The following is a 26,097-nucleotide window of genomic DNA, read 5'->3' as shown; positions in this document are numbered from 1 at the left end:
ATTACATACATACATCTATTTGATTTGTAGAACAAAATTTTTATTGTATGTAGAAATTGTTTTTTTTTTTAAATTATAAGAATGTGTTATATAAAAAATTGCATATAATTATTAAAAAAAAAAAAAAACAAGAATTGTTTACTTGTTATATTAATATAATTAATGCAATATAAATGTAAAATGTTATACTCAATATTATTAAAAAATAAAATAAACTAAAATATAATTATAACAAAGGAATTTTGGCAATAAAATACAAAATAATCAAAAAAAATTAATAAAAATTTTAAGAAAAAAAAGTTCATGATCATCATAGAAAACAAAAGCAGCTGATCAACAAACTGATATATGAACTATAACATTGAATTTTGAATAAAATAAAAATTGTTTTTTATATAAAAAAAAAATTGGTTTAGAATACGCAAAACAATTTGTTTAAAATCCAAAATCAAGGAAAATAAGGTAGGTGAAATTTCAAAATTTCAAAATTTTTGGAATATAAAAATTAATTTAAAAGATTATTATTTATTTTATTAATTAAAATAATTTTGTTTGATTATTTAATGAACTGCAACATTTTACTTTAACCTTTGTAAAAATTTGGCTTAAAATATTTTAATTATATTTTAATTAAATAATAGGCTTTAATTGTGTGCCAATGTAGTTCTAAATGAATTTCAGGTAATTTTAAGTAATTTAAATATTTTTTAAATTTAAAATGCTTTTTTCTTATAAAATAATTAAGTTTGATTTATAAATTTTTAATATTCCGAATATAAAGACTATGGAACTATATACTCATGCCCGTTAATTGGAAAGCCAATTAGCCGCTTTTATTAACATTTCAATTTTTTGTTTTTAAATTTTAATTTTTGAGAATCGCCGCATCGGTATTTTTTATCCGAAAATTACTTTGGTCGAACTTCACATTTTAATTTGACTTCCTTAGAATGTTTTAAATTTGACATAAATTTGCTGAAATGAATATTTAAATTACGAAAATTTATTTGCTATAATATAATATCTCGACTTTATCCTATAAGTCGACTTAAACAGTTAGATCTTGTTGTTACCATATTATACCTATACATATAAATATTTTCTAATAATGTTATTAATTAATAAATAAATAGTATTGATTAATAAATGAATTAATTACCATATAAAAAATATTTTCTAAATTTAAGTTTGTCCCTTAATTTAAGAATAAAACGGACAAATAAGGCTCAATACTTAGATTTAAATATCGGATTTTAATAAAGTACTGATTAAATATAGTTTGACAGATTTATAAATAAAGCTATAATGAATTCAAATATGGCTCGATTTTCATAAAAAACATTCAGAAAATAGATTTTCGAAATTCAATTTCGTAGCTTAGATTTCATATTGGAAAATTAATTTTTGATATTGGTAACTTTTTTCCATAATTTCAGATCCAACTAAAATATGGTAACAATTTTTATATAAAAAAAAATTTTTGTGAATAAAAAATGAAATTAGAATTGTAACAGTAATATTTCCCTCTTATCCGAAAGGAGATTGCCATACCTTACATGAATAAATAGGAAATATAATTCAAGCCTTAGTTTGTTGCAAGATTTCTCCTAAGTAACAAATAAATATTAGCAGTATTCCGTGTTTAAAAAAAAATTTTTTAGCGTTGTAACACGTTCCGTAATTGGTTAATCTTAAAAAAGTTTTACAATGTTACGCTTTCCGAATTGAATATAAAATGCATTTTTGAAACGCAAAGAAACGCAACTTCTTTACATCCCTTGTAAGGCCTATTAAATTTTGACGATAAAATGTTAACAGTTCCCGTTTTCAAATATTAAAAATAACATAACGCTGATTTCTAAGCTTTTACGTTGAATTTTGGTGTATAAAATTGGTAAATTAGGGCAAGTGGTAACAATATTTATAATATTGTCTATAGCGTCAATTAAATTATTTGTACCCCAAAATGTAAAAAATAACTTTATTTTTGCTTAACAGTGCAGTATCATTGTATTTAATTTTGAATTTAACTACGGCGCTTGTACAACTTTGTTTTAAGGAGTGCGGAATATTGTTAGTTGCGGAATTCGTAGACTTTATACAAAATCCTACCTCTAAACTCAAATTGCGAATGAGAAATATTAACTTTTATAAATCATGAACTTGATTGATTACATTTGTCCAAGCGATTATGCAAAACGGCCAAAATAATAGGATGAAAATTTTATAAATTGAAAACTGATTTCAAATTTAATATAAAAAAAAATCCCCCTTTCAAAGTTTTAGTACATATATATTTTAGAAGAACATGAATTTTTGTTTAATTATTTCATTTTCACTATAAATTCAAAAAAAAAATTTCAAATATGGGATCAAAAAATTAAAAAGAATAATAAAATAATTTTATGATTTACATTGATTTCATTCTTTTTCTGAAATGAAAATTTATAATCTAATTTATAATTATTTATAATTAAGAAAAAAAAACATATAGGAGTTTACAGCACACTTAACAAGTCAAAAACTTTTGCAACTTAATTAATACCTGTGAATGAGCATAAAATTATTTTTTTTTTGAAAATAGATGCAGAACATACGTGCAGTAGAAGCAGAAGAGCTAATTAAATTTATCAAAAGCATTAATTTTAATTTATTTTACAAGATACTTACATACACACAACTACATACATATATGATTAAAACTAAAAATAGAATCATAAAATAAATTTATATTTTTACCCTATTAAGAAACGCACGCATGTTTAATTTTAATATTAACTTAAATATTAATTAAAAATAATTATTACCTTAGCGAACACATTTTCAAAATCGACTTTGTGTAAAATCAAATATCTTTCAATGCATTTGCCAAGCGTATTGTTTTAAATATGAATTGTATTGGCCTTAAATTTCTTTTGTATTATCGATCAAAACCGCAAAATATATGGGGCAACATGCAATTTTAAACAACAATAAGCTGAACAAGCTCTAATAAGTTTATACTTATTTAAAATTTTTATATCGTACCACGTTAGTATACAAGCCTCGTTTGCATGTCTGCCTATCCGCAAGGAAAATTTTGCAATACAATTACAGCGTATTTCTCAAATATGTAAATATAGCTCTAAGATTTTCAGTATCTCTCTGAAACCTATAACAATGCACCATTTAGGAATTTTTCAATATATTTGAATAAAACAGTTTTTGCTATAATTTCTAATCAATTGAAATCTTGTGGAGACGTTAGTTTCATGAGTTTAAGATGACGTTTCGGATAATGATTTTTTGTACATTAAGGTGGCGTTTCAACGATAGTCAACACAAGAAATATTTGTACTTAATAAAAATGTAATACAGTATAGTATGTGACCTGTGAATCATTAACATTAGAGCAAGTATTAAAAAAATGCATTTATTTACTTAATATGCTAGACATTAACCTAATCTTTCTACACTATTCTAAATTAAAATCTAAAATATGTAATAATTAATCATGAAAAACATATCAAAAGTGAAATATTTTATAGCAGACATGCATATTATGCGATTCTTATACATAAATATCATGTGAGTACACTGAAGTCAAGACTAATTCTTTAGATTATTATAATTTTTTTATTTAAATTATTTTTTGTTTTCTATTTATAATTCTTGAATAATAAGTAATTTGTGACATGCCACAATAATATAATTCGTTTGTATATATTGTATAATTTAAATGAATGCAAAATTAATTATTAAGAGAAAAAATTGTAAAACAAAATATTATAGGTTATGGAGTTTATAATTTCAAATTAGAATTACCAAAGTTATAACAATAAAAATTTCAACTATAACATTTTATGTACATAATTTTATAAGAAAAAAAAACAATTACAGAGTCTTTATGTTTATAATTGCATTTCCGCTAATAAAACAGGTATCTGTTTATCGTTGTGATCAAATTATATAGTTTTGTGTAGTTTCAAATGGAAAATATTTTGATAAATGCACATTAAGAGGTGCCAAATCTCTTGAAATTAAAAACCAGTCGCAAATCATAATTATTACTGTTACAGCACACACCATTATGCAAGTTAGGTTCTCTATATTAATAATTTAAAATATAGTCAGCGACAGGCACGTAGCCTAGCTAGTTACTTCAATACATGGCAATGGTAATATCAAACTAATGAAAATGAAAGTTGTATCGTAAATATACTGTCAATAATTTTCAGCTATTTTAAACAATACGAAAGTAAATACGAGTATATATAATCGAATTATAAATTGATACTTAAATTATACAGTTTTCCAGATTTGCTTTAATACAATGGCATAAAGTCGTTTTATAATTTCGACCTATTTTTATTCTAATTTAAATGCGATTGGCGTATTTTAAAATGACATTTTCTGGCCTATTAAACATAATGTATACGTTCGAGACACGTTCTCAAGTGCAAATTTAAAACTAATTTTGTGATGAAATTTTTACACTCTATGATTTCAATAGCTATTTAATAATGAAAAATGCATTATAAATAAACTTGCAAAAACGTTTACTAGAACTAACCTTAAAACAAGTTCCAGCTAGAAATGATCAACTGATCAAAATATTATAAATTTTAATATTTCGAAGACAATGATGATATTAAACCTTAATATTAACTAATTAGTTTGTTTTTAAAGTTTTCAACATTATAAAACTCACTTAGGTACTTATCACTCATGCAACTTGATTTGTACGTATTTGATCTTCCTTTACAACGGAATGTCAAAGCATTGAATTGAGATTGATTAATGTACGAGAGATATTTTTCCTATGAGAGTGTATAAAACGAAAAAAAGAAAATACTGTATCAAAAATCGCGTTAGCGAAACTTTTACTCACATAATTTCTACATATGAATAATATTTAAGAGACACGGTCTGTCAAATTCCTCTTTGTTTAGTTGACATCTCGCCTAGGGGCTGGGAAAAAATTATTTAAAAAATTATTTGTTTTGTAAAATATTTCAACGATTTTGTTTCAGTACTCTATAAAGAAGAAAATTGAGTTGGTAATAACTGGCAGAATTTTTTTAGCAAATTAAAGCAAAGAATAGAAAAATGGCAACACTTTTTGGAGAGAAGGACAGGAAGGAGACAAAATGTTAAATAATAAAATTCTTTAGGGTGAATTAATTTTAATTATACAATTCCATGTTTTTTTTCAGTTTGAGACGTTTTTAATGCATTCGAACCATATACAAATGCAAAATACGAGTATTAATAATAAAATGAAAGAAACAACTAGCAGCAATACGATGTCAGAATTTCATGATTGGTGGCATTTCTTGATTTTATTTTTAACTTACATATTTACGTTCTGCAATCGAAATAAATTTATTTTAATGCTTTTTTTCCTGAATAAACACTATTTTTGTTTTTTAAAGTGCAATTCACAAATTTATTTTACATTTAGGGTATGAATTAATAATTGCGGTGACATAAAAAAAAAACTTATTATATGCAATGTGCATTAAATATTTTTGCGGATTTTTTATTTCATTTTGGAACTAAATAGCCGCAAGGTATAAAAAGAAGAATGGTGTAGAATTTTTATTGGAAAGGAAAAAAAAAACAAAAAATTTAATCTAAAATTATAAAATGAGAATGGCAGCTCACTTGTTTTTTTTTTTTTTCCTGTTTGCAATTCCTGGAAATTTTGCAAACAAATTGTTATTTGAAACAATAAAAGAAAACAATTAATTAAATAGAGCGGTTGAAATTTGAGCGATTGCACTTTTGCACTACTATAAGTATTACGAGTAGGATTGTTGAAATACAGAATTTTTCTTGTAGCAATTTCATAATTATAGTTAAAATTCTTATGCAATTGTTAATTTTATATTATTGTAGAATCGTGTAGCAGGACAAATAATAAGTAAACTCAAATGTTGAGTTCTCTTTGTTAATAAAATTTCATACTTTTAAGGGAATTTTTTAATCAATATAAGAATTCATACTAAATTTTTCAGTATGTCTTATTATTTTATAATTCTATACAATAACTATTTATGTACTCTATACCCTATTAGCAGTGTGTTTTTCTATATAACTTGATTTGCAGCAATCTTACTTTATTTTCAATAAATCAAAAATAGGAGATTCCAAATAAGTTCACTTGTTGAAATTGAATTTTTCACTTAATTAATAATTTGAAAATATTTTAATATCAACCCTTTAATGGTCACATGCCATATGAGGATCAAAAACAAAAGTAGTAATTTGATAAAATTTTTGCAAAACTGAATTGAAAACGCTAAATAAGACTAGAAAAGTTAATTTAAGAAATATAATTACTTAGATTTTTAAATAAATGTTTTGAGATAGCTACGTTTTGGCTATAAGTTGCAACATATATTTTTTAAAGCGAACAGACGCAAAACTATATTTGAATTCACGATAACCATACTTTATAACTAATTTTGACATAAATTTAATTTCAACCCCTTTATTTTTATTCTTAATATAATTCAAATCAGTTAGGGAAATATATTGTTTTCAAATTAATTATATTCTTGAGCCATATATGAAAATAAATTATTTATTTGGAATAAAAGAAATTTCTTAACGAGCTGCAATAGCTTTGTACATATAATATTTTGTAGCCAAATTCAAAAAATTGTTCGAGAAATTGAAAAATTTTTATAGCACAATTGCAAATACATTATTTCTCATTTGGTAGTCTTTTTATTTGAATGCCGACAACCTTGTGCCCATCATCATTTTTTATTCAGCTACAATTTATTTTGGAAAACAAAAAGGAGCTGCTCATATACTTTTATTACAACATTAAACTATCTATGATTGCTATACATTATATTCCTTTTGGTTTCATTTTATCCACAAAATTGAAATAACTTTAGTAAGTTTGACTATAAGAAGTATTGACATATGTTCATGTTCTACTTTGGGTGAAAATATTACGAGTTTTCAAATATTTAATTTACAAAGCAAAAATATGATCTTCGAAATGGTTTATTTCCACTTTAGATATGCGTTTTTTTTCCAGTGTTGAACTTAAATTAAATGAAAACATGTTTAATAACGTAATTTCAGATTCAAAATATATTAATCTAATTTGAAGTTACACCTACACATAAAAGAGTTACAACAAACACAAGAAAATCAATACTATTTAATAAAATTTTTAAAATTATTAAAATTATTAGAAGATCCAATACAAAAGATTTCAAATTTCAGGGAAACATGCCAAAACTAACATAAGTTTTCTATGTGATTCATTAGTTGCTTTCGTTAACCGATTAATTTTCACACATTTGTATATATACATATGTCTTCCTTATAATGAATAACACAACCAAGTGCCAAAATTGAACAAAAAAACAAAAATATCTTGTTGAAATCAAGAAATTAACTGTTTATATATAAAACACGATTAAAAAACCAAAAAAAAATCAGAATCTGAAAAAACACTCAAAGAAAATTTATAGCGAAATTTCAGTAAAAATTACAATATCATTCTGTAATAACTAAATACTAACACACACACACAAATTAATTTATATACTATGACTTCTAATAAAACATCAATAATAAATTTAGAAAAAAAAAACAATTTTAATTGATCATCGTGTTGAAACGAACACCTTTTAGAAAATTATAATTATCTCATGCGATTTTTTCTATACCACAATTTTGAATACACACATATGTACACACACACATAGTATACATATGCTTAAACACGGACATATATGTATACTTTCAAAAAATTTATTAATTAATTATTTGTTTTTCTAAAATAACAAATTGTTATTTAGAAGTTTTATGATTGAAATAAGGTGTCATGGTAATGTTAATATACTTGTTAATAAATATAATTACACTCTAGAAAAAAAATATTAATTAAATAAGAGTTTTTTTTTCGATTACTTGCACATCGCCAATTAATTTTATAATATTTACGAAAATAGAAAACAAGTAAATATATTTTGAATATAGGGTAAAAACTACGTTAATGGAACACCAAAAAAATTATTAATATGGGAATAAAATTGAGACACACAAACCTCATTATAGGTTTTCTGTTTCGAATTGTTGATCTTATATTATATAAGATCAACAACAGAAAATTAACAACTGATTCAAAAGAAAATAAATTTAAAAATTTTAGGTGAAAATTCAATTAGCATTTCACGTCAACAATATATTGCAAAAAAAAGAGATTTTCAGAGCAAATACTTGTCAATTGAAATTCAAAATAATTGAAAAATTCGGAAAATGAATTTTCAACCAATACATACCTATACATATGAATATAAGAATTTACAACAAATAACTTGCTCGAGCACCAAAGTACTAAGTAATATATATTGTAAGTACTAACTAATACACATTTAGGTTTTTAAAATTATAAGCCTAGACTGTGCTTTAATCCACTTATAAAACTGTATAGATGATTTGTTTTTTTTATATAAATTCAGTTCAATAATAATGAGAATTTTCATGCTATTACTAAACTAATTTCCTAATATTTAATTTTTTTATATAAGAACATTCTAGCATAATCCTTTTACTGTATACAAAATTATCTAAATTGTTAAAGAAATTTTTTAGACCAGTAACTTTAATGATGGACAACACACCATATCGAAAAAATTTAATACAATTAAACATATAAGATTATAAATTTGCTATTCCATTACCACTCAAAATAAAAAATCCCATTTTTCATTTTCTATTTCTCATTAAATTATGCCCAGTAATTGAACCAAGTACCTTATATTTAAATTTTTTTTTTTTGAAAATTCAAACATACTGAAAAATATTTTAAATTGAAATTAAGTATGGATAAAAATTTTGAAAAAAAATTCTTTTGTATTTTAGCGTTTGACCTTAATGATTGAAAGTCTATAAAAATAATAGCTTGGAATTTGGTTTATTTAAAAAATATAAATTAGAAAATTTATAGCTATTTTTTTTTGTTCTAAATTTAAAAAAAAATAACAAAAATGTTTTTAAGAACTTCACAGAAATAAAAGTCATAGAAAACAACTTTGTTTTAATTTATTTTTTTCTCGTCTTTTTAAATTATATATCGTATTTGCAGTACTACTGTATGTAGCCTTGCAATTAGTTTTCATCTCTAGATTATTTCTTTTTAAAATATCGAATATTGGCATCGGGGATTTAGACAGATTCCTCAAAAGAACGGGGTGCTTAAAATAGGCCAACTACAATCGTACGCTTAATGACGGAATGGTGATCAGGATTTAGTTATAGCAAAACGGCACATTTGTGCTAGTTGGGCGGTAGTGAACATGCTGCACCAACCATTCTATAGCTAATTTTATAACATAAAGCTATTTCATTTTACATACACTTTATTCGCCTGATGATTACACTTTTATTTTTGTGATTTAAAATTTTGTTAAAAATGATCTATCTCTTCTAGTTTAACGCGTTTAAAGTTTTTGAAGAGATTTTTTCAAGTGATCACGTAAAACGCTTAGAATCTCTGCTTGTCTAGCATTTAAATTTTTTTTTTAAATTATTATATGAATTTTCAAAAAATTTACAGCATTTAGGACGAGGACGAACAAGTAGAGACACAAGTAGAGGGATTTCAAAACAAGTATCATTAAACCCCTTAGACCATCGTTTAATGAATTTCAACTTATCACAGTCATTTATAATCGATTAACAGGTTAATGAAGAAAACGTCTACATTGTTAATCAAATCGATTATTTATAGGGTCTGTAAATTTAAATTATAATTTGTTATACCATTTTCTGGATAGTAACACATTATATAGCGCACGTTTATTCCAATTAATTTTTAGGTTATTACTTGTGCAATGTTAATTATAAAACTTGTTAAGATCATTCTTACTAAAAACCGTGTCATTAACATAGTTTATCTTTTTGATATTTTTAATAAAATTATAAAATTTCTATTCACAATGAATATTATTTGAAAAAACTCAAATTTTTTAAAGGAAGGCACTCCAATAATTTTTACGGCTTATGTATTCCAGAATATTTAAACCAATTTCATCTTATCAATGCGACCTACTACCAATAATCAAAATTAATGCTACTTTAATAAAAATTCAATCACATTTTATTTTCAATTTCACAAAATTAAAATTAAAAAATCCCAAATTTAAATGCAAGGATATGACGAAATGACACTGGACACTTAGTAATATGCAAACAAATTTTAATATTTTATAATAATAATAAATTAATTTCAAATAATTTTAATAAACAATTATGTTAATGAATTTAGACACAAAGCTTTTAAAATTATATTTCATTTTCATAATTAATATTAAATATTCATAATGAGTTCTCGGTTAATCAGTTAAAATGCTAATTTTAAATGAAAATGGAAAAAAAAATTGAGTTTGTTTTTCTCAATTTATTTATTTATCTTATTATTATTATTATTTTTTAATTGTAATTATTTATTCATTACAGTAATTTAATTTTTATGTATTGATTTATAAATAAAGTTGGGTCAAACCAATGGTTTGTATTGTAGCACTTTTCCATCAAGCAAGTGAAAATACTGTTAAATCTATACCTATCACACTATTTAATAATTTTAATAATTATTTTCATTCAAAAACGAAAAAAAAATTTTCTAGGATTGCATATATTTAGGATGAATGATTTACGAAGTCTTTGAAATAAAGCAAAATTCATATAGAGGGGTTAACATAATGCTCGATTTTAAGGATTAATTGCGTGAGTTAAGAAAAATAATTATATTTTTTAATGTCATGGAATTTACCGTTAGCTTTTTGCGTTTATAGAAATTTGAAAAAACTTGCGTTTTCGGAAATATAAGGCGTCAAAAATTCAAATTTTCCAAATTTCAAGGGGCGTTAACTTGAGATGGGGTGGAAATGAAAAAAAATTGTTCTTCTAACGAAATAAAGTATTTATTGGTGTCTAAAAGCTGCTTATTTCAGGCTCCTAAAACCTGGGGTCTAAAAGAAAAACGACATCAAAAATTTGGAAAAAATGGATTTTAGATAAAGGTAAATTTTAACGGCCATTTTGTTTTTTTAAAGTTTGACTATAGTATGCCGCGATAGGAGAGGCAAGCCACTGCCTTTTTGCGTTTGTAAAATTTGAAAAATGCTTACGGTTTCACTGCAATAAATAGTTAAACAATGGCATTTTTAGACATATAAAATTTTAGCTTTCTATCTAAAACGGACAGACGGACAGAGTGAAACTAATAAGCACATTTTTTCAAAAAATTTTTGGAAAAGTGCTAAAAAATAAAAATATAATTTCATCATACAAAAAAAATATTTTTTTTTATACAAATCTTATGCATTTTCAATTAAATTAATTCATTTACAAGTGCATTCTATATATAGTTGTTATACATATATACGTAGAGTACATATAACCACATATTTATATTTGTTTAATGTTATTTAATTTAATAATTAAAAGCAAAATTTAATAATATCAATTAAAGTCATCATTTCGGACATAATTATTTCTATAATTTTTCAAAATGGGTTTGGAAATTTTAATTCACAAATATTCTTTTAAATAATTTTTTTTTCAAAGTCTATTTTAACAAAATTTACTTGTAAAACAAACTGGTCAAGAAATTACGAGTATTATTAATTTTTTTTTAATTTAACAATAATTGTGAAATTTTCTTTGAACAGAAACTCAATACCAGTAACAAAACCATATTTTAAAATATTTACATTGAAAACCCGTTTTCGAAATAACCATTAACCATTATTATAGTAAACAAAAGAATTTAAAATATATTGCATACTTTAAGGCTAAAACAATTATTTTTTACTCACAAAGCGTTAGATTCACAATTTAAATATGACGAATATTTAAACCGAAGTAATTACTTTTACAAAAGTTGACATCCCCGGCAATAATCTTAACTTTTTAAGGATTTTTTGGTAAAAAATAAAATTAAAAAATTTCTGATACGAATTTATATAGTGAATTCGACTTATAAGTACGCCGAATCAGTATATGAAATTAACCTTAAAATTTTCAAATATTCATAATAAGATGCAAAATAATAGTTGCAAAGAAATGTTAAGCAATAACAAATTTTTCTATGCCAACTCAAAAATTAATCAAAATGTGATTATGTTATTGTAGTTTATTACCCATGTGGCACAATATGGATTGAACTTACAATATTGTCATTCAGCATATTGAGCATATTGTTAGAATGGAACAAAAACATTTTAAAAGTTATGGCATACTTTAAGGGTTTATAAAAATTGATTTTATATCAACCTAAATTCAGTACCCAACCTTTAAATTGAGCTGATTTCAGTCACACAGATGTTATTACAATTATATTGCGAATACTGCAGTTACATTATAATATTTTATGATATTACGCATCCTTTCTGCATTGTGATCCTACAGACTAGTATGCCAACATTTGAAATTTCAAATTTCAAATAAAAATTCAAAATATTCAATTATTTATCAATAAGCCTGCATATAAATGTCACTTATTATTTGATTTTAATACCCTGTTTTACTTCTCTTCCTATTTTACTACGACTTCCTATTTGATGGTATTTAATTTTAGTTTGAGGAAGAAATTCACTATTGTCATCAATTGTCAATTCATGCTACGTATCAATAATAATATGATTAACAGGAAATCAAACATGTTTAAGATCAATTTTGCCTTATAATTAAATTATTTTGTAAAATAATAGCTTAACATTATATATAAACACTTCATTACCAATTAAATTATTGAAAAATTAAAAATTAAAAAATCATTAAAACAAAAATTATTTTCTATTATTACAGGAATTGAAGACCAAGGAAACACCCTAAAATTTTCACAAAACATGTAAACATTAAAAGGCGATCTCACAAAAAAAAAAATCAACCATTCTTTAATATTTTTGTTACAATTACTGTTACTAATAATAACAACTTGCATAAAACACAATTGACTTTAAGAATAACAATTGAAAAGAAAAATAAAACCAGCAATAAAATCACAAATAACAATAGCAAAAATGTTAAGTTCATTGCAAATTTTAAATCATGTATCACCATTAGATTTAATGGCGGCAGCTGCTGCTGGACATTATTCACATTTAGCAACTGGTTTACCAACTGGTGGACGAAATAATTATCCAAATTCATTAACATCACCATCAGCAGCAGCAGCAGCGGCAGCAGCAGCAGCAGCAGCTGCCGCAGCTGCAGCAGCATCAAATGGTACAGTTAATCATTCACATTTACATTCACATCATACAGCATCACAACATAATAATTTAACACATCAAATGCATCATCAGCCAACAGTATCAACATCAGATCCATTGGCAAATGAATGTAAACTTATTGATTATCGTGGTCAAAAGGTTGCTGCATTTACAATATCCGGTGAAACAATGTTATGTCTTCCACAAGCTGTTGAATTATTTTTAAAGCATGCTGTTGGTGGGCCACATACCGTTTATTGTAAATTAAAAAGATTGGATATTGAACCGCTTGTATGTAATGTTGAACAAGTTAGAGTATTAAGAGCTTTAGGGGCAATTCAACCATTTGTTAATCGTTGTAAATTATTATCAGTTAAAGATTTTGATACTTTATTTGATGATTGTACAACAAAAACAATGTAAGTATATATTATTTGATGTTTTATAATTTCTCTATATAGTTTAAAAGTATAGGATCAAATTTATTGTAGTTGGATTTTGTGTTTCCTTAAAACAAACAAATTGAATTTTGTTTTTTTCTGTTCAACTCAATAATAATTTAATTTTAGATTTCCTTTTTTGAATTTCTATTGTATGAATAGATATTTATGTATATTTTTGTATAATACGAAGTTTATAATGCTATAAGAGGATTGTTCACGAATTGTTTATTGTTGTTGGCGTCGTTTTCTAATTTAAAACAATAGAAATTGTGATCTATAAAAAGAGGAGTACAATAAAATGAACAATTAAGAAACAATGAATTAAAGATTATTTTCGAATCTGTTAAATTCAATGTCTATCGATAATTGAGTTTTACAGTTCTATTCTTTTACAAATAAATTAGTAAATAATCAAGAAGTTTTTACAATAAGGCAGTTGTAGGCTGAATGAAATAAGAGTACATGAAATAACATCCAGAAATATGCCTTAATGATTAGAAATTTGCATTAGTTTTAATTAATAATTGCAGGAAGTCCCTATAATTGGAATCACCTTTAATGTTCACAAATCTGATGAATGAATCCTGTCCAAGTAGAGCGAAAACAAAAATTTTTCAGTTACTGGTGAGGAGAAATCGAATCAAATTTGAAACTAAATTTTCGGCTCCTTCAAGTGTCCGTGAAGATGTGATGTATTTTCTTATATAGAAAAAGTTTATCGAAACTTTTACGCTTTAAACTTAAAAAAATATACATCAATTTGGTACAGTATTTGTAATAAATTGAAAAGAGCTTTCATTATTTTAAAGAGCTGTAAAAGACTCAAAATGGCGCGAAGGGAATACAAAAAAATTATTTAATGTACTTTTGCCATATAACTTCATACGAGTACTAACATTTTACATACAAAATATGAAATTTTAATTTTGTCGGATGTAGAGATTTTGCTTAAGCACGTTTTTCCAAAAATTTTTTTGAAAGAAAGCAATGAAATTTTTTTGTTAATAATTTGGGCTTTATCTCTTTAGGCACCACTTCTGCTACCTACACATTACTATAACAAAAGTGACACGATTTTCATTTTTTAATCAAAATGGGATGGTCTAATGTTTTATTTGTATTTGCAAATCAACGGCAAACTTATTGATTGACTGTTTAACCTATACAATTTATTGCAAATCATTATTTTATTTAATGACTCATGTATAGTTTATTTAATCTTCTCGTTATTTTGAGCATATAAAAATGACTTCGTTTTTTTATAAACGTTCATTTCAAGTCATACAAGAATTTGCCATGCCTATGCGTCTTTCAAATAATTGCTATGTAAAACAAATCAGAATTTTTTTTAATAATATGATTTTTCTTCTTCATCTATATTTACTATTTATGAATAGCAAACCGTCTAATGAAGAGGAACGTTTTTTATGAAAGCTATTCATTATAGTTTTTAAGAAATGCACGCACATTGCATTTGTCATTCAATTAAATTCAAATTAAATAATATCATTTAATTATCGCTTAAAATTCAGTGGTCATTTGAAAAACCCATCATTCAGTTTTTAGAACAATTAGTAAGAGTATCGCTTCATGAGTGGAACTGAACAAAATTTTGCTGTCCTATGTTCAATATGAAAAATTCAATTATTGTAATTTTTCGCTAAATCAATTAGGGTATTTTCTTCTCCATGCCACCAAATTTTAAGATTCTTTGTAAAACAGACTAACACAAATTATCCGAAATAGTCTAGAAATGCTATAATATAATGTTGAGCCTTACATCTTTATAATTGACTTTAAATTATTAAACCATAAATAATGCACCCTATAATATTTTTATCATTCCTTAATTTTTGTATTTGTATAACAAATTTCACATATATATTAAATTTGCCTTTTGATTAAAATTCCATAAATTTGTAAGTAAGTTTTAAAATTTCTTTTAAAATTCATTGACTTATATCTATGTCTTATATGTATATTCTATTTTATATAGATATAATTTTATAAATAAGGGCATATCCAGTATATTCCCATGATAAATTCCCAATCTTTTTTTTTCTTTTCGATTATTTTCTTAAGAAAACAAATTAAAGTCTTTTACATGCTTTTAAGTTCAACAAGACTTAATAAATTTTTCAGCTTTAAATACTTATACTATACATTTAACATTGTATTTTTTTTTTTTTGTTCTTATACTCTTTAAATACAGTGTGCCTCTTCAGTGTATTCTAAAATGAGAACATTTGGAATTTCGAAATAACAGTTCAGTATGAGAAATCCCCACTATTTAATTCATGATTTTAGCAGCAAAATATTTGAAAAATTTTTTAAAAACCTTTAAATGTTAGATCACGAATTAAAGGAGTTTTGCCGGAAAATTATAAAGTCCTGAAGAAAACTTAAGTTCTATATAAATCACGCCTCAAGTTTAGTTTATTAATTTTCAATAAAATATTTACAGAAATTGAAGAACACGCGGTCGCTGTTTGTATATTACTTCAGGGATGGTTTCATCATATTTCAACATGAAATTTAATGTATTTTATGATTCGCTTGGGTTTTTCGCTGACATTGCTTCTGCGTTCTCAGAATATTGAGACATTTTTCTGTAACGTCCACTTTTATTTATTTACTCGTTTTCAAATATTATCCACCGGTCTCTAGAATTATTCCAACAAAGTTCTCTGTTATTTTGATTTCAAATACTTCTTAATCTTTTCCTTTCAATTATTATATATGTTGCATTTAAAACAAGCGTAAAGGTACTGTGTTTTCTAACTAATTAAAAACTGTTGTGTGTTCACTAATTAAATCAAGTTTAAATATTAAAATCACCACAAATCTCCCTAAGCTCGTTAGAATTTTCGCATTCAATGTGAGTTCTAAATAAATAAATCATGCAAAATATTCCTGGCATTTTATACCTGGAACACATTGTACTATACATAAAATAAACAAATGTGTATGTTTATATCAAAGTGAAAAATAAATCTGATCCTTTTTTTTTTATTTTCTTGATTGGTCTTTTAAAACATACTACATTATACGTATAAAGGTATGAAGAGTAAAAAAAAAAAACTTAATGCTCATCTAATTTATCATTACTTTATAAGGACTTTATGAAGTAACCACCATAACCCTTATATTTTTCTGTTCTATGTTCTTATTCACACACAAACATACACATATCCTTTATTTACATTTTCCTATGCGTTTCTAACTTTTATTTTTTTTTTTTGTGTTTTACATTTATACGCTCTACTCTCTATCTTTTTTCTTTATCATGATTATTATCATTAAAAATGATTATTTTATTTTACACTATACAAATATTTATACACAAACATATATACACATTTATCTTCTTTATAATATTAAAAAGGTCCTTTGTTATGATAGAAATAAATTTGTTGTCCTTTCTGTTGTTAAAAACGATGATAACAATCTGAAAATGAATAAAAACAAAAAAACAGGACTAAAAAAGCATATACAAACAAAAACATTTATAAAGATGATGAAAAACAAAAAAAAAAACAGTTTCAAATTAAGTGAAGGTGTTAAAGCCAATAATTCTTCTTTTGACTAATCAACTGGGTGTGAAATTCTTTATACACTCAGGTGAACGCAAAAAAAAAAAATTAAATAATTTGTAAATACAAATAAATTATTTTTTGTTTCTTGTTTTCTCCCTTTCATTCCTTTGATATTATATAATTATATTTTTATTTCGAAATTAATCAAGTTTCCATTTTCCACATGTATGCGGTTTAGCTTGGTAACTTTATGAATTTTTATTTATGAAAATATTTTTTTAATATCATTAATAATATTTTCGCACTTTAAAGAAATTTTATTTCATAAATTTTCTAATAGTTCTTATACATGGACTTAGACGTATTGATAACGCGTTTAAGAGCTTTAAGTTTATCTCTTTTATGATTTAATTATATCAATGGTGCAAGTGAAGAACATATTATTTGTATATATGTATAGCATAAAAATTGTATCACATATATAGATTCACAAAATTACACAAAATTTATAATTCAAAATCACGTTCATTCAAGGTTGTGTTAATCACATGAGGAGTTCAAAGTGTCGATTTTATAATTAGGATACTTCAATTTCCTAATACAATATATAAAAATTCAAGTAACACTTGATTTAAATTATTTGACTGTCTAATTTAAATTATTAAGTTAAATCTAGAAAATCATAAATGTCCCTGTTTCTCAAATTTCTTTTAAGAATGCCACGTTTTTCTATTTAAATGAATGGCTATTTGATACAGTATCCGTTTGATACAGTTCAGTGCTATCGAATATATAGCTATATTGAATAAAATGGCATTAAAACAGAATTTTCGTAATTTTAAATGTAATTAAAACACCCAACAACAATCACTGATTTATTTCGGCCCTTAACAACCATATTCCATCTAGAACAAAAATTTTCTGCCTTCGTTATGAAAGTTCAATAAATTGATCAATAAATTGAATAGAAGCGGCCCATTCACACTTTGCTGGGTGACTGGACATGTGAGCGTGGAAAGAAACTAAGCGGACGTTGTGTTGGCGAGGAAGGGAGCCGATGTGTTTTTGAGTAAGGGAAAAATGACGATACTTCTTCTAGGCCCGGAGCCATTCTGCGTAATCGGATTACATACTGTTCGTTTGGAACTAAGGGAGGAATCAGAAGAGAGGCGGTCGGAGTTCTGGAAAATTCATCCGGTATTGCAGAAAGCCATGGAGTTTCTGGAAGATTATTACGAGAAGTGATTTGGGAAAATTATAGGGTTGGCCAAGAATCACCTGAGAATTCTTAACGCTATTTTGACAGGACAAGTACTAGAGAACTACGAACCGCAGCTCCGCCGAACCTTTCACAACACTCGAGCTCATTAGGATGATTGCTCTCAAGGGAGTACTCTAGAGACGTATAACTCAACCTGCACAGTCTACAATCTACAACATCAATCCGTTCTGATCCAATCCGCATTAGAGGGAGTCTGGTGACACCAAACAGAGTTTGAGAAACTCCCTAGCGGAACTTACATCATGTTGAAACTAGGCCAAAACTCTTCAAGCTGTCTCTCAACTTGTCAATTTGTCAATTTTCTTCTAGTTTTTGAGAGTAGTCTTAAATGTCTTTCAATTAAAATAATTTCGCTGTAGTGTTTTTTCAGTTACTATAAAATTTTTCATATACAAATTACAAAAATAGTTGTAGGACCACAGAATTTTTTACTGTAAATTAATATATTGGTACTTAATTGCTGATATTTATATTGATAACATTGGAAGAAAGCATTTCAATAGTTTTAGTAAATGGAAAGCTGTAGAAGTTTTGCTCAGGTTCATTGATATTGTAATAAGTTCTATAATTTATATGTCTACTTCAATATAATTTTAAATATATGTATATATAGTTATAATCATATTTTTATGATTTTTTCAAATTAAATCTATAAATGTCCTTTTTTCTTACACAAGTTTTTGTTTTCATTCTTCTTTCATTTCTGTTTTAATTATTCGTTTTAAAACGCGTTCAATTAACACCAAATAAAGTTGATTATAGAAATTCATTGAATTGAAAATTGCACACCAAACAATTATAATTTTTTTTTTTTTTATTTTTAGATCAAAACTTTTGTCCGAATGTTAAATGATTTCTTTTTTTTTTCCTTTTTTCATTTAATCACCTGAATATGGCCGGATTTAATTAAAATATTATATAAAAATAAATTTGAAAAAAAAAACAAACAAATTTAATTTATTTACTTTGATAGGAAATTTCTAAAAGTTGTTTATGACCGCAACAATATTTTTGAAAAAAAAAGGCGAGAAAACTTTTCATGAGGAAATTAAAAAATTTTATGAAAATAAGTTTCTGAATGAATTAATTTTAAGGATAAAATAAAATCTCGGTTGATTAGATTTAAAATTATTTTTGTTTTTCTACTTTTTACTTCACGAAAAACGCGTTATTCTAAAAAATTTTTAAGAAAATTTTTATCAAATGGGACAAACGTACGCGTAAAACTATTTATAACATTTTTAATCAAATTACAATTAAAAAGAAAATTCCAAACGAAATATTTTGGTTTGGAATATGGATATGGGACTGTGCATATTTAGTAGGGGATTGATAACTTTAAGAACCAATGATTCCAATTCGGAACTGCATATTTCTAATTCTACTATGAAAATTACAAAGTTGTAGAGTTTTGTTTTCTGTTATTTTCATTCAATCTTTATTTGGTAACATTCAAAGAATATCAGTTGACTGCAAAATAATAGCATTAATTATTCTCTTGGTCATTCCTACAAATTCAAATAATTTTATTTTTATAATTTGACAAAAAAGTTATACAAAATCATTAAAAAAAATTTTTGGATACCTATTTTAAAATTTAAGAAATTTAACTACCTTTTTTAGCACTTTTCCAAAAATTTTTTTAAAAAAAAGTGTTTATTAGTTTCGCTCTATACGTCGGTCCGTCTGTCTGTGTGTCTATTTACAAAACTGATATACCCTTGAAGATAAAAAGATGAAATTTTATGGGTACATAGATCTTTAATAGAAACTTATTTCCGTAGAAGAAAATTTTTACTTATCACCCCTTCTTTTAAGGGTAATAGCCTCCAAAAACTTAAAAACTGTCATTTTTTGACTATTTATTGTAGGTAAAAAACAAATATTTTTTAAAATCTGTAAACGCAGACGCAGAAAAGTAGTATTAAGCTTTTACTACCAAGGCATAGTTTTGTTCACCTTTAAAAAAACAAAATGGGCGTTAAAATTTACCGTTATCTAAAAACAATTTTTTTTCATATTTTTTATAGACCTCAGGTTGTAGGAGTCTGAAATTTCTCAGTTTTCAACTTCATATGTTATTTTTTCGAAAAATTGGTCACTTGTATCTTAAAAATTTAAGCTCAGACAATCGGTTCAGACAAAAACTGTTATACGAGATTAAACAAACCATCAGACCGACGAAAAGCTGGTTTAAAGTAATTGCTTCAAATTTCTCTAATACTTGAAAATCCCGTGAAGAATTCGGAAAAATCAAAATATTCCTCCCTATATGACCGAAAATAGGATCTAAAACTTCTTTTTATTTTATGTAACACAAAATTATTCTCCAAAAAATTTATTACAATTTAAATTTCATTTCAAATTGAAAACCAAATAATTATTCACAATAATGTTTATTTTCTTTTAAATTAACAGTCACATATTTTTCTGCAAGTGAAAATTTTAATAGTTTCTCTACGTAATGTTTATTAAAAAATTCTTGTTTGCAAAATTCTTCAAAATTTTTTATGTACTTCAATTTATAATCAAACGATTCTAGCTACTAAAATCATAAGTCGGCGACAACAAAGTCAATTCATTATTTTTATTACAACAAATTGTTCAATCATTCATTTAAATGGTCTTTAAAAGATTGTTAATAATAATTGCAAAAACAACAAAAAAAAAATAACAAAAAGGAAAGGGTTTTATCCTCCTTTTCTCGTACATTATATTCTTTTTTTTTTATCTTGGTGATACAAAAGTCATCGGTTAAAATGTTAACTCTTTACACCTAGGTATTCGATGAGCAGCAACCTAAAAGTAATGACCATAAAAAACAAAAATGAATAAATAAAAATTTATTTCTGAAAAGTGATATTCAATTTTGTGGCCAACCAATCAATCATTTCAAGTGTTTTATTGCATATTTTGTTTTTATTTTTTTTTTTTTCTTTACAAATTCCAATTTAACATTTAATATAACCAAGTTTACCAAGAAAATAACAAAATTGTAAAGACATGCAATTTTCTAAAGAACAAAACTGAAATGAATATAAAAAATTAAAGTGAAAAAAAGGTTAAAAGTGTGCGGATCTCTTTTATAATTTACAAAACAGAAGTTAACAATTTTGTGGTTTTAATTTTTAAACAATTGGAAAATTGAGTTGCAATTTAATTAACATGCATAAAATACAAAATTTTTTTTTCATTTCAACTTCTACTTTATGAAGCCAAACAGATTATTGTTGCTTTCAATTGAAAATAAATTAACTTGTCTTATAGTTAAAAATTAAAAAGAGGAGGAAAACGTTTAAGAAGTTTTAAGAATCACAATACAATTTTTGTTTAAAATTCTGGCTTCGTACTTAGACTTTCACTCTCTCTAAAATTTCAGCCTATCGCAATGAATTTCAATAAATAGTCAATTGTTGGGGAGAGATTCTAATTGAACGTAGCCACCGAAAATAAATTACTGCCTTAAATAAATATAGTAAATTAAAAAGGACAAAAGCTTGACTGAAGCATTTAATCAAAATACAAAGTTTGAAACCAATCTGTTAAATATAAAGCTCATCGACCAGTCCTATAGTAAATAATTACTAAAAATAACATTTTCTATTCTGCAGTTCACTGACAATATTAACATTTTAATTCTTTCTAATAAATCTTTTGAATAAGTCCTAACATACCAATAGAATAACATAATATAAATTTTTTTCAGCTCAAAAGCGGGTAGACCAGCAAAAAAAATATTTTCACCGGGAGAATTTGGTGATTATTCAGATCTTCAGAAATACAAAACTGATTCCCCTGATAACTTCTTTAATAATGGTAAGTTTAAAAAAATATCATTAATTTAAACTAATTAAAATGAAAGAACAAAAAAAACACAATATAACAAAAACCCCACCCTAATTCAAAAATTCCCGTATTTAATTTCAGAAAATCATTCAACACAACATTTATTATCGAAAAGCTTTAACAATGAGACAGCACAATTTCAATATAATCAACAGCAGCAGCAACAGCAACAACAACAGCAATTAAATCAATTGGCATTAATGCGTCAATTTAGTACATCTGCAGCAGCACGTCAACAAGAAGGTCAACCGTTCAATTTAAATGGTCCTTTACATCAACGTCCATTGGATAATTTGGCACGTCTCGATAGTTCAATAATGTTAAAATTAGCCATACAAACTGGTATGCCACCAGATGAACTTGAAGCTATGATACGTTCTGGTATGTGGGGACAATCATCAAATGAAGATTTGGTTAAGAATTTGGAACGGTAAGTGTTATCAATTAAAAATAAGAATAAATTCAATTTATATACAAAAAATTTTTGGCTAATTAAATTAAGAAATTTTTATTAAATTGTATACAGTTACAGATTGGGTGAACTTGTTAAATCAACAACATCAGATCATTCAGATACTCGAGATCATAATCATGAACGTGATAATCCGGCATTAAATTTATCATCAAAAACAACATCCGATAATCATATTAAAGATAATGTTAATGATGGTGAAAGTGTTTATAATGTGAGTAATAGAAGTGATTCACCAACACCACAACGCCATTCAAGCTCAAATGATATGAGAAATGAATCAACCGATGATTTATCTTTAATATCTGATGAAGAAAAATCTGATAATAATCCAGAATATAATAAGGAATTGAAAAGAAGAGCTAATGAAATTGTTAATAAAACTTTACCATATGAAAGAGATGATTTGCCACCACCAAATGAATTTGAATCTGAAGGAAATATTTCGATTGGTGCATTACTTTGGAATATTCAAAGTTTATTAAAAATGGCCACTGATAATGCAAGACAACATGAAAAACAAATGCTCTATGAAAAAGCTGAATTAAGAATGGATATTGTTAAAGAGAAAGAAGTTAAAGATTCTTTAGAGAAACAATTGGAAGATGAACGTAAACTTAGAATTTTATATCAGAAACGATACAGTCGAGAACGAAAATTGGGTATTAAATTGAGACGAAGACTTGAAATGAAATTACGTTCAAAAAAAGGAATTGATCGTAAAGAGAAAAATAAAAATGAAAGAGAGGAAGAAGAACAACCCGAGAAAAAAAATCAAGAACAAGAAAAAACTCAAACTGATGATGAATTAGATAAAGAGAAAACTTAAGTTGCAAATTCCAAAACCTTAATGGCTTTGCTAACACACTTTTTAAAGGAAAGTTAAGGAATTAATGTATAAATGAATACATTTATATTTTTTTTTTTTTTTAGATTTAATGAGTAAATAAAATTGAAAATTAAATAAAATTAAAATTATAATCGCATGTACCCTTTAAGCATAATGTTAAAATTAATTTTGTAAATAAAAAGTAAAATTTCGATAAAGTAATAAGAATAATAAAAATCGTTTCAAAACGAATTAAAGGTAGAGTTGAACGTTTTTTTTTTATAATAAACACTTATAATAAAATATTAATAGATCAAACAGATTTTTCGAAAGCTCATTGCAAATGCAGAATTGCATTTCAATTCTATACGCTGAATAATCTACAATACCATAGCAAATTTGAAAATTTTATGGGACACAGATGAAATCTAGAAAATATATTAAATCTTCAATGTAAAATCTAAAGAATCTCGACTTTAGAATGCAGACTGCATTCTAGAAAATATCTTTGTTTATATCTCACTCTTAAATTCTTCTCTAACATAGTCATTATTCAAAGTCTATTGATTCCTTATATGTTATTGAGGTTCGCTATAATTCGCTACAAAATAAGCGCAAATTTGAAGCAAAATTGATCTCATGATATTACAACTCTATTTGACCATTTCTTTCATTTATTAAAGAATTCCAAATAGATACTATAAAAACTAACTGTCTTCGATTAGATCTCGATCTTCTTCCAATATTGTAGCCCATCAAATATAGTGAATAAATTAGTAAACAAATCTTTTCAATTTGATTACACATACCCTAAAAATTGGAATTTGGATCAAAAATAATCAAATTTCAAAGCTAGACAAATGATAAAATTCAATTAAATACTTATGAAAATTTACATTTCATCAATTAAGTGATAATTAAATCAAAGCATACAAACATTTTCTTAAAAATTATTTAAAATTACAAAAACATTCTACGCATAAAATAACCACAACCATTTACTCGTCTTTAACTTTCACTACTGCATAACAAAAACAACATAAAAATTTCCTTTTTCGTATTTTATACGAAATTTTTTGTTTTTCTTGTTTTTTTTTCTTGAATCCTTAAAATCGAAAATTGATTTTTAAATAAGAAATAAAAACATTCCAGTTTTTTCCTTTTTCTATTCTTTTTCTAGTTTTGTTTTTTCCATTTAACTGTAAAACTTTACAGCCTTAAGGATTCAAAATTATATTCCCCACTTTATCAATTAAATTCTAAAAAATATTTAATTCCCTTCCTTAAAACTTCCGTACATTTATTCCCAAGACTTTATCATCAACCTTCTACCACCTTCAAGCAATAAACTCATTCCTCATAAACAGGAAAAAAAAAATTCACTGAAAATGTTTATAGAAAAATCGAAAAAAGGGTTAACAATAAGATGAGTCAGAAAAAGAAAAAATTAAAAATAAGAAAAAAAAATTATTACTTTGTTGTCTTTTAAGAAGGCTGGCTGGCAAAAGGATTTTTTAAGTTTTTCTCTTTTGTTATTGTTTTTTTTTTTCAAATGAACCTAGAAAAACCCATGCATATTGGTAAGAAAAACATTTTTGTTTACAAGACAAAAGTTATGTACGTATTAAAATACACGTTTAGTTATAAAGAAAAAGAAAAGTAAAAACAGTAGCTCTCCCAAAAGAAAACATTTAGATCCTTAAATAATATCCTTAAATTATTTTGAAAAACCAATAAAAGAAAAGCAGAAAAATAAAACAGAAAAAGAAGACTTTTTAAGGATTTTAAAATTTTAAAAGCATTTTTGTCCTATTTCTTCATTTAACTGAAATTTCGTATGTTTCTGTAAATATTGAGCAGCTGAACAGAAATTAGAATGAAAAATTATTGCCGTATTGTTCGTCTGTCTCGCCCATGTAATTAAAATATTAAGAGATTTTGTAATTTTGTGATTTTAAAAGAATTTTTTTTTTCTGCTAGCACACAAGTGCATAGACACCGATGACATCATTGACTTCGCCCAGAAAATATAAATTAAAATGTGCGACTTTAATTACAATTTAAAAAATTCTAACGAAAACGATGACTAAGTCGATAAAGCTAGGAATAAATTGGTGAGTCAGTACTCGACAATCTTGAGTTTAATTGTTGGGATAGTTACTGAACAGTTTTTCTCCATAGTCCACCTGAAAAGGATGTGCAATGTCAAATGTGTCGTTTTTATGTAGAGGAGAATGAAACTGTAAAATATGTACTGAATATGAAACTGTTACCCATTATCTTAAATCAAGTACCCATTTTAAGATTAACGATGTTGCCATCATCACTGCCGTTGCCGATATAACACTTAAAATCAGGATTTTGATGATAATTTACAATTTCAACCAGCATTATTTGGTAACTCTGACAAAAAAAATATTTTAATTTTCAATATTCCCAAATAATTTTAAAAACTTA

General features: G+C 25.3%; 1 protein-coding gene across 2 annotated transcripts; it reads left to right on the top strand.

Annotated features, from left to right (window-relative positions):
* The first annotated feature begins 264 nt into the window (after positions 1-264).
* On the top strand, positions 265-23,903 carry LOC129615341 (dachshund homolog 1-like). 2 transcript variants are annotated; one of them, XM_055530491.1, is made up of 5 exons: positions 265-462; positions 12,826-13,651; positions 22,200-22,309; positions 22,421-22,769; positions 22,872-23,903. In XM_055530491.1, the coding sequence occupies exons 2-5, from the start codon at positions 13,041-13,043 to the stop codon at positions 23,638-23,640; spliced, it is 1,839 nt and encodes a 612-aa protein (XP_055386466.1). In that variant the 5' UTR covers positions 265-462; positions 12,826-13,040; the 3' UTR covers positions 23,641-23,903. The 2 variants fall into 2 exon arrangements, with proteins under 2 accessions (XP_055386466.1, XP_055386465.1); XM_055530490.1 differs by having other exon boundaries at positions 22,866-23,903.
* Positions 23,904-26,097: the final 2,194 nt, after the last annotated feature.

Source organism: Condylostylus longicornis, unplaced genomic scaffold (genome assembly GCF_029603195.1).
Source record: "Condylostylus longicornis isolate FDR11 unplaced genomic scaffold, ASM2960319v2 ptg000135l, whole genome shotgun sequence".
NCBI classification, from domain to species: Eukaryota; Metazoa; Arthropoda; class Insecta; order Diptera; family Dolichopodidae; genus Condylostylus; species Condylostylus longicornis.
Note: the sequence above shows the minus strand (reverse complement) of the source record. Positions and strands in the feature narration are given on the sequence as shown.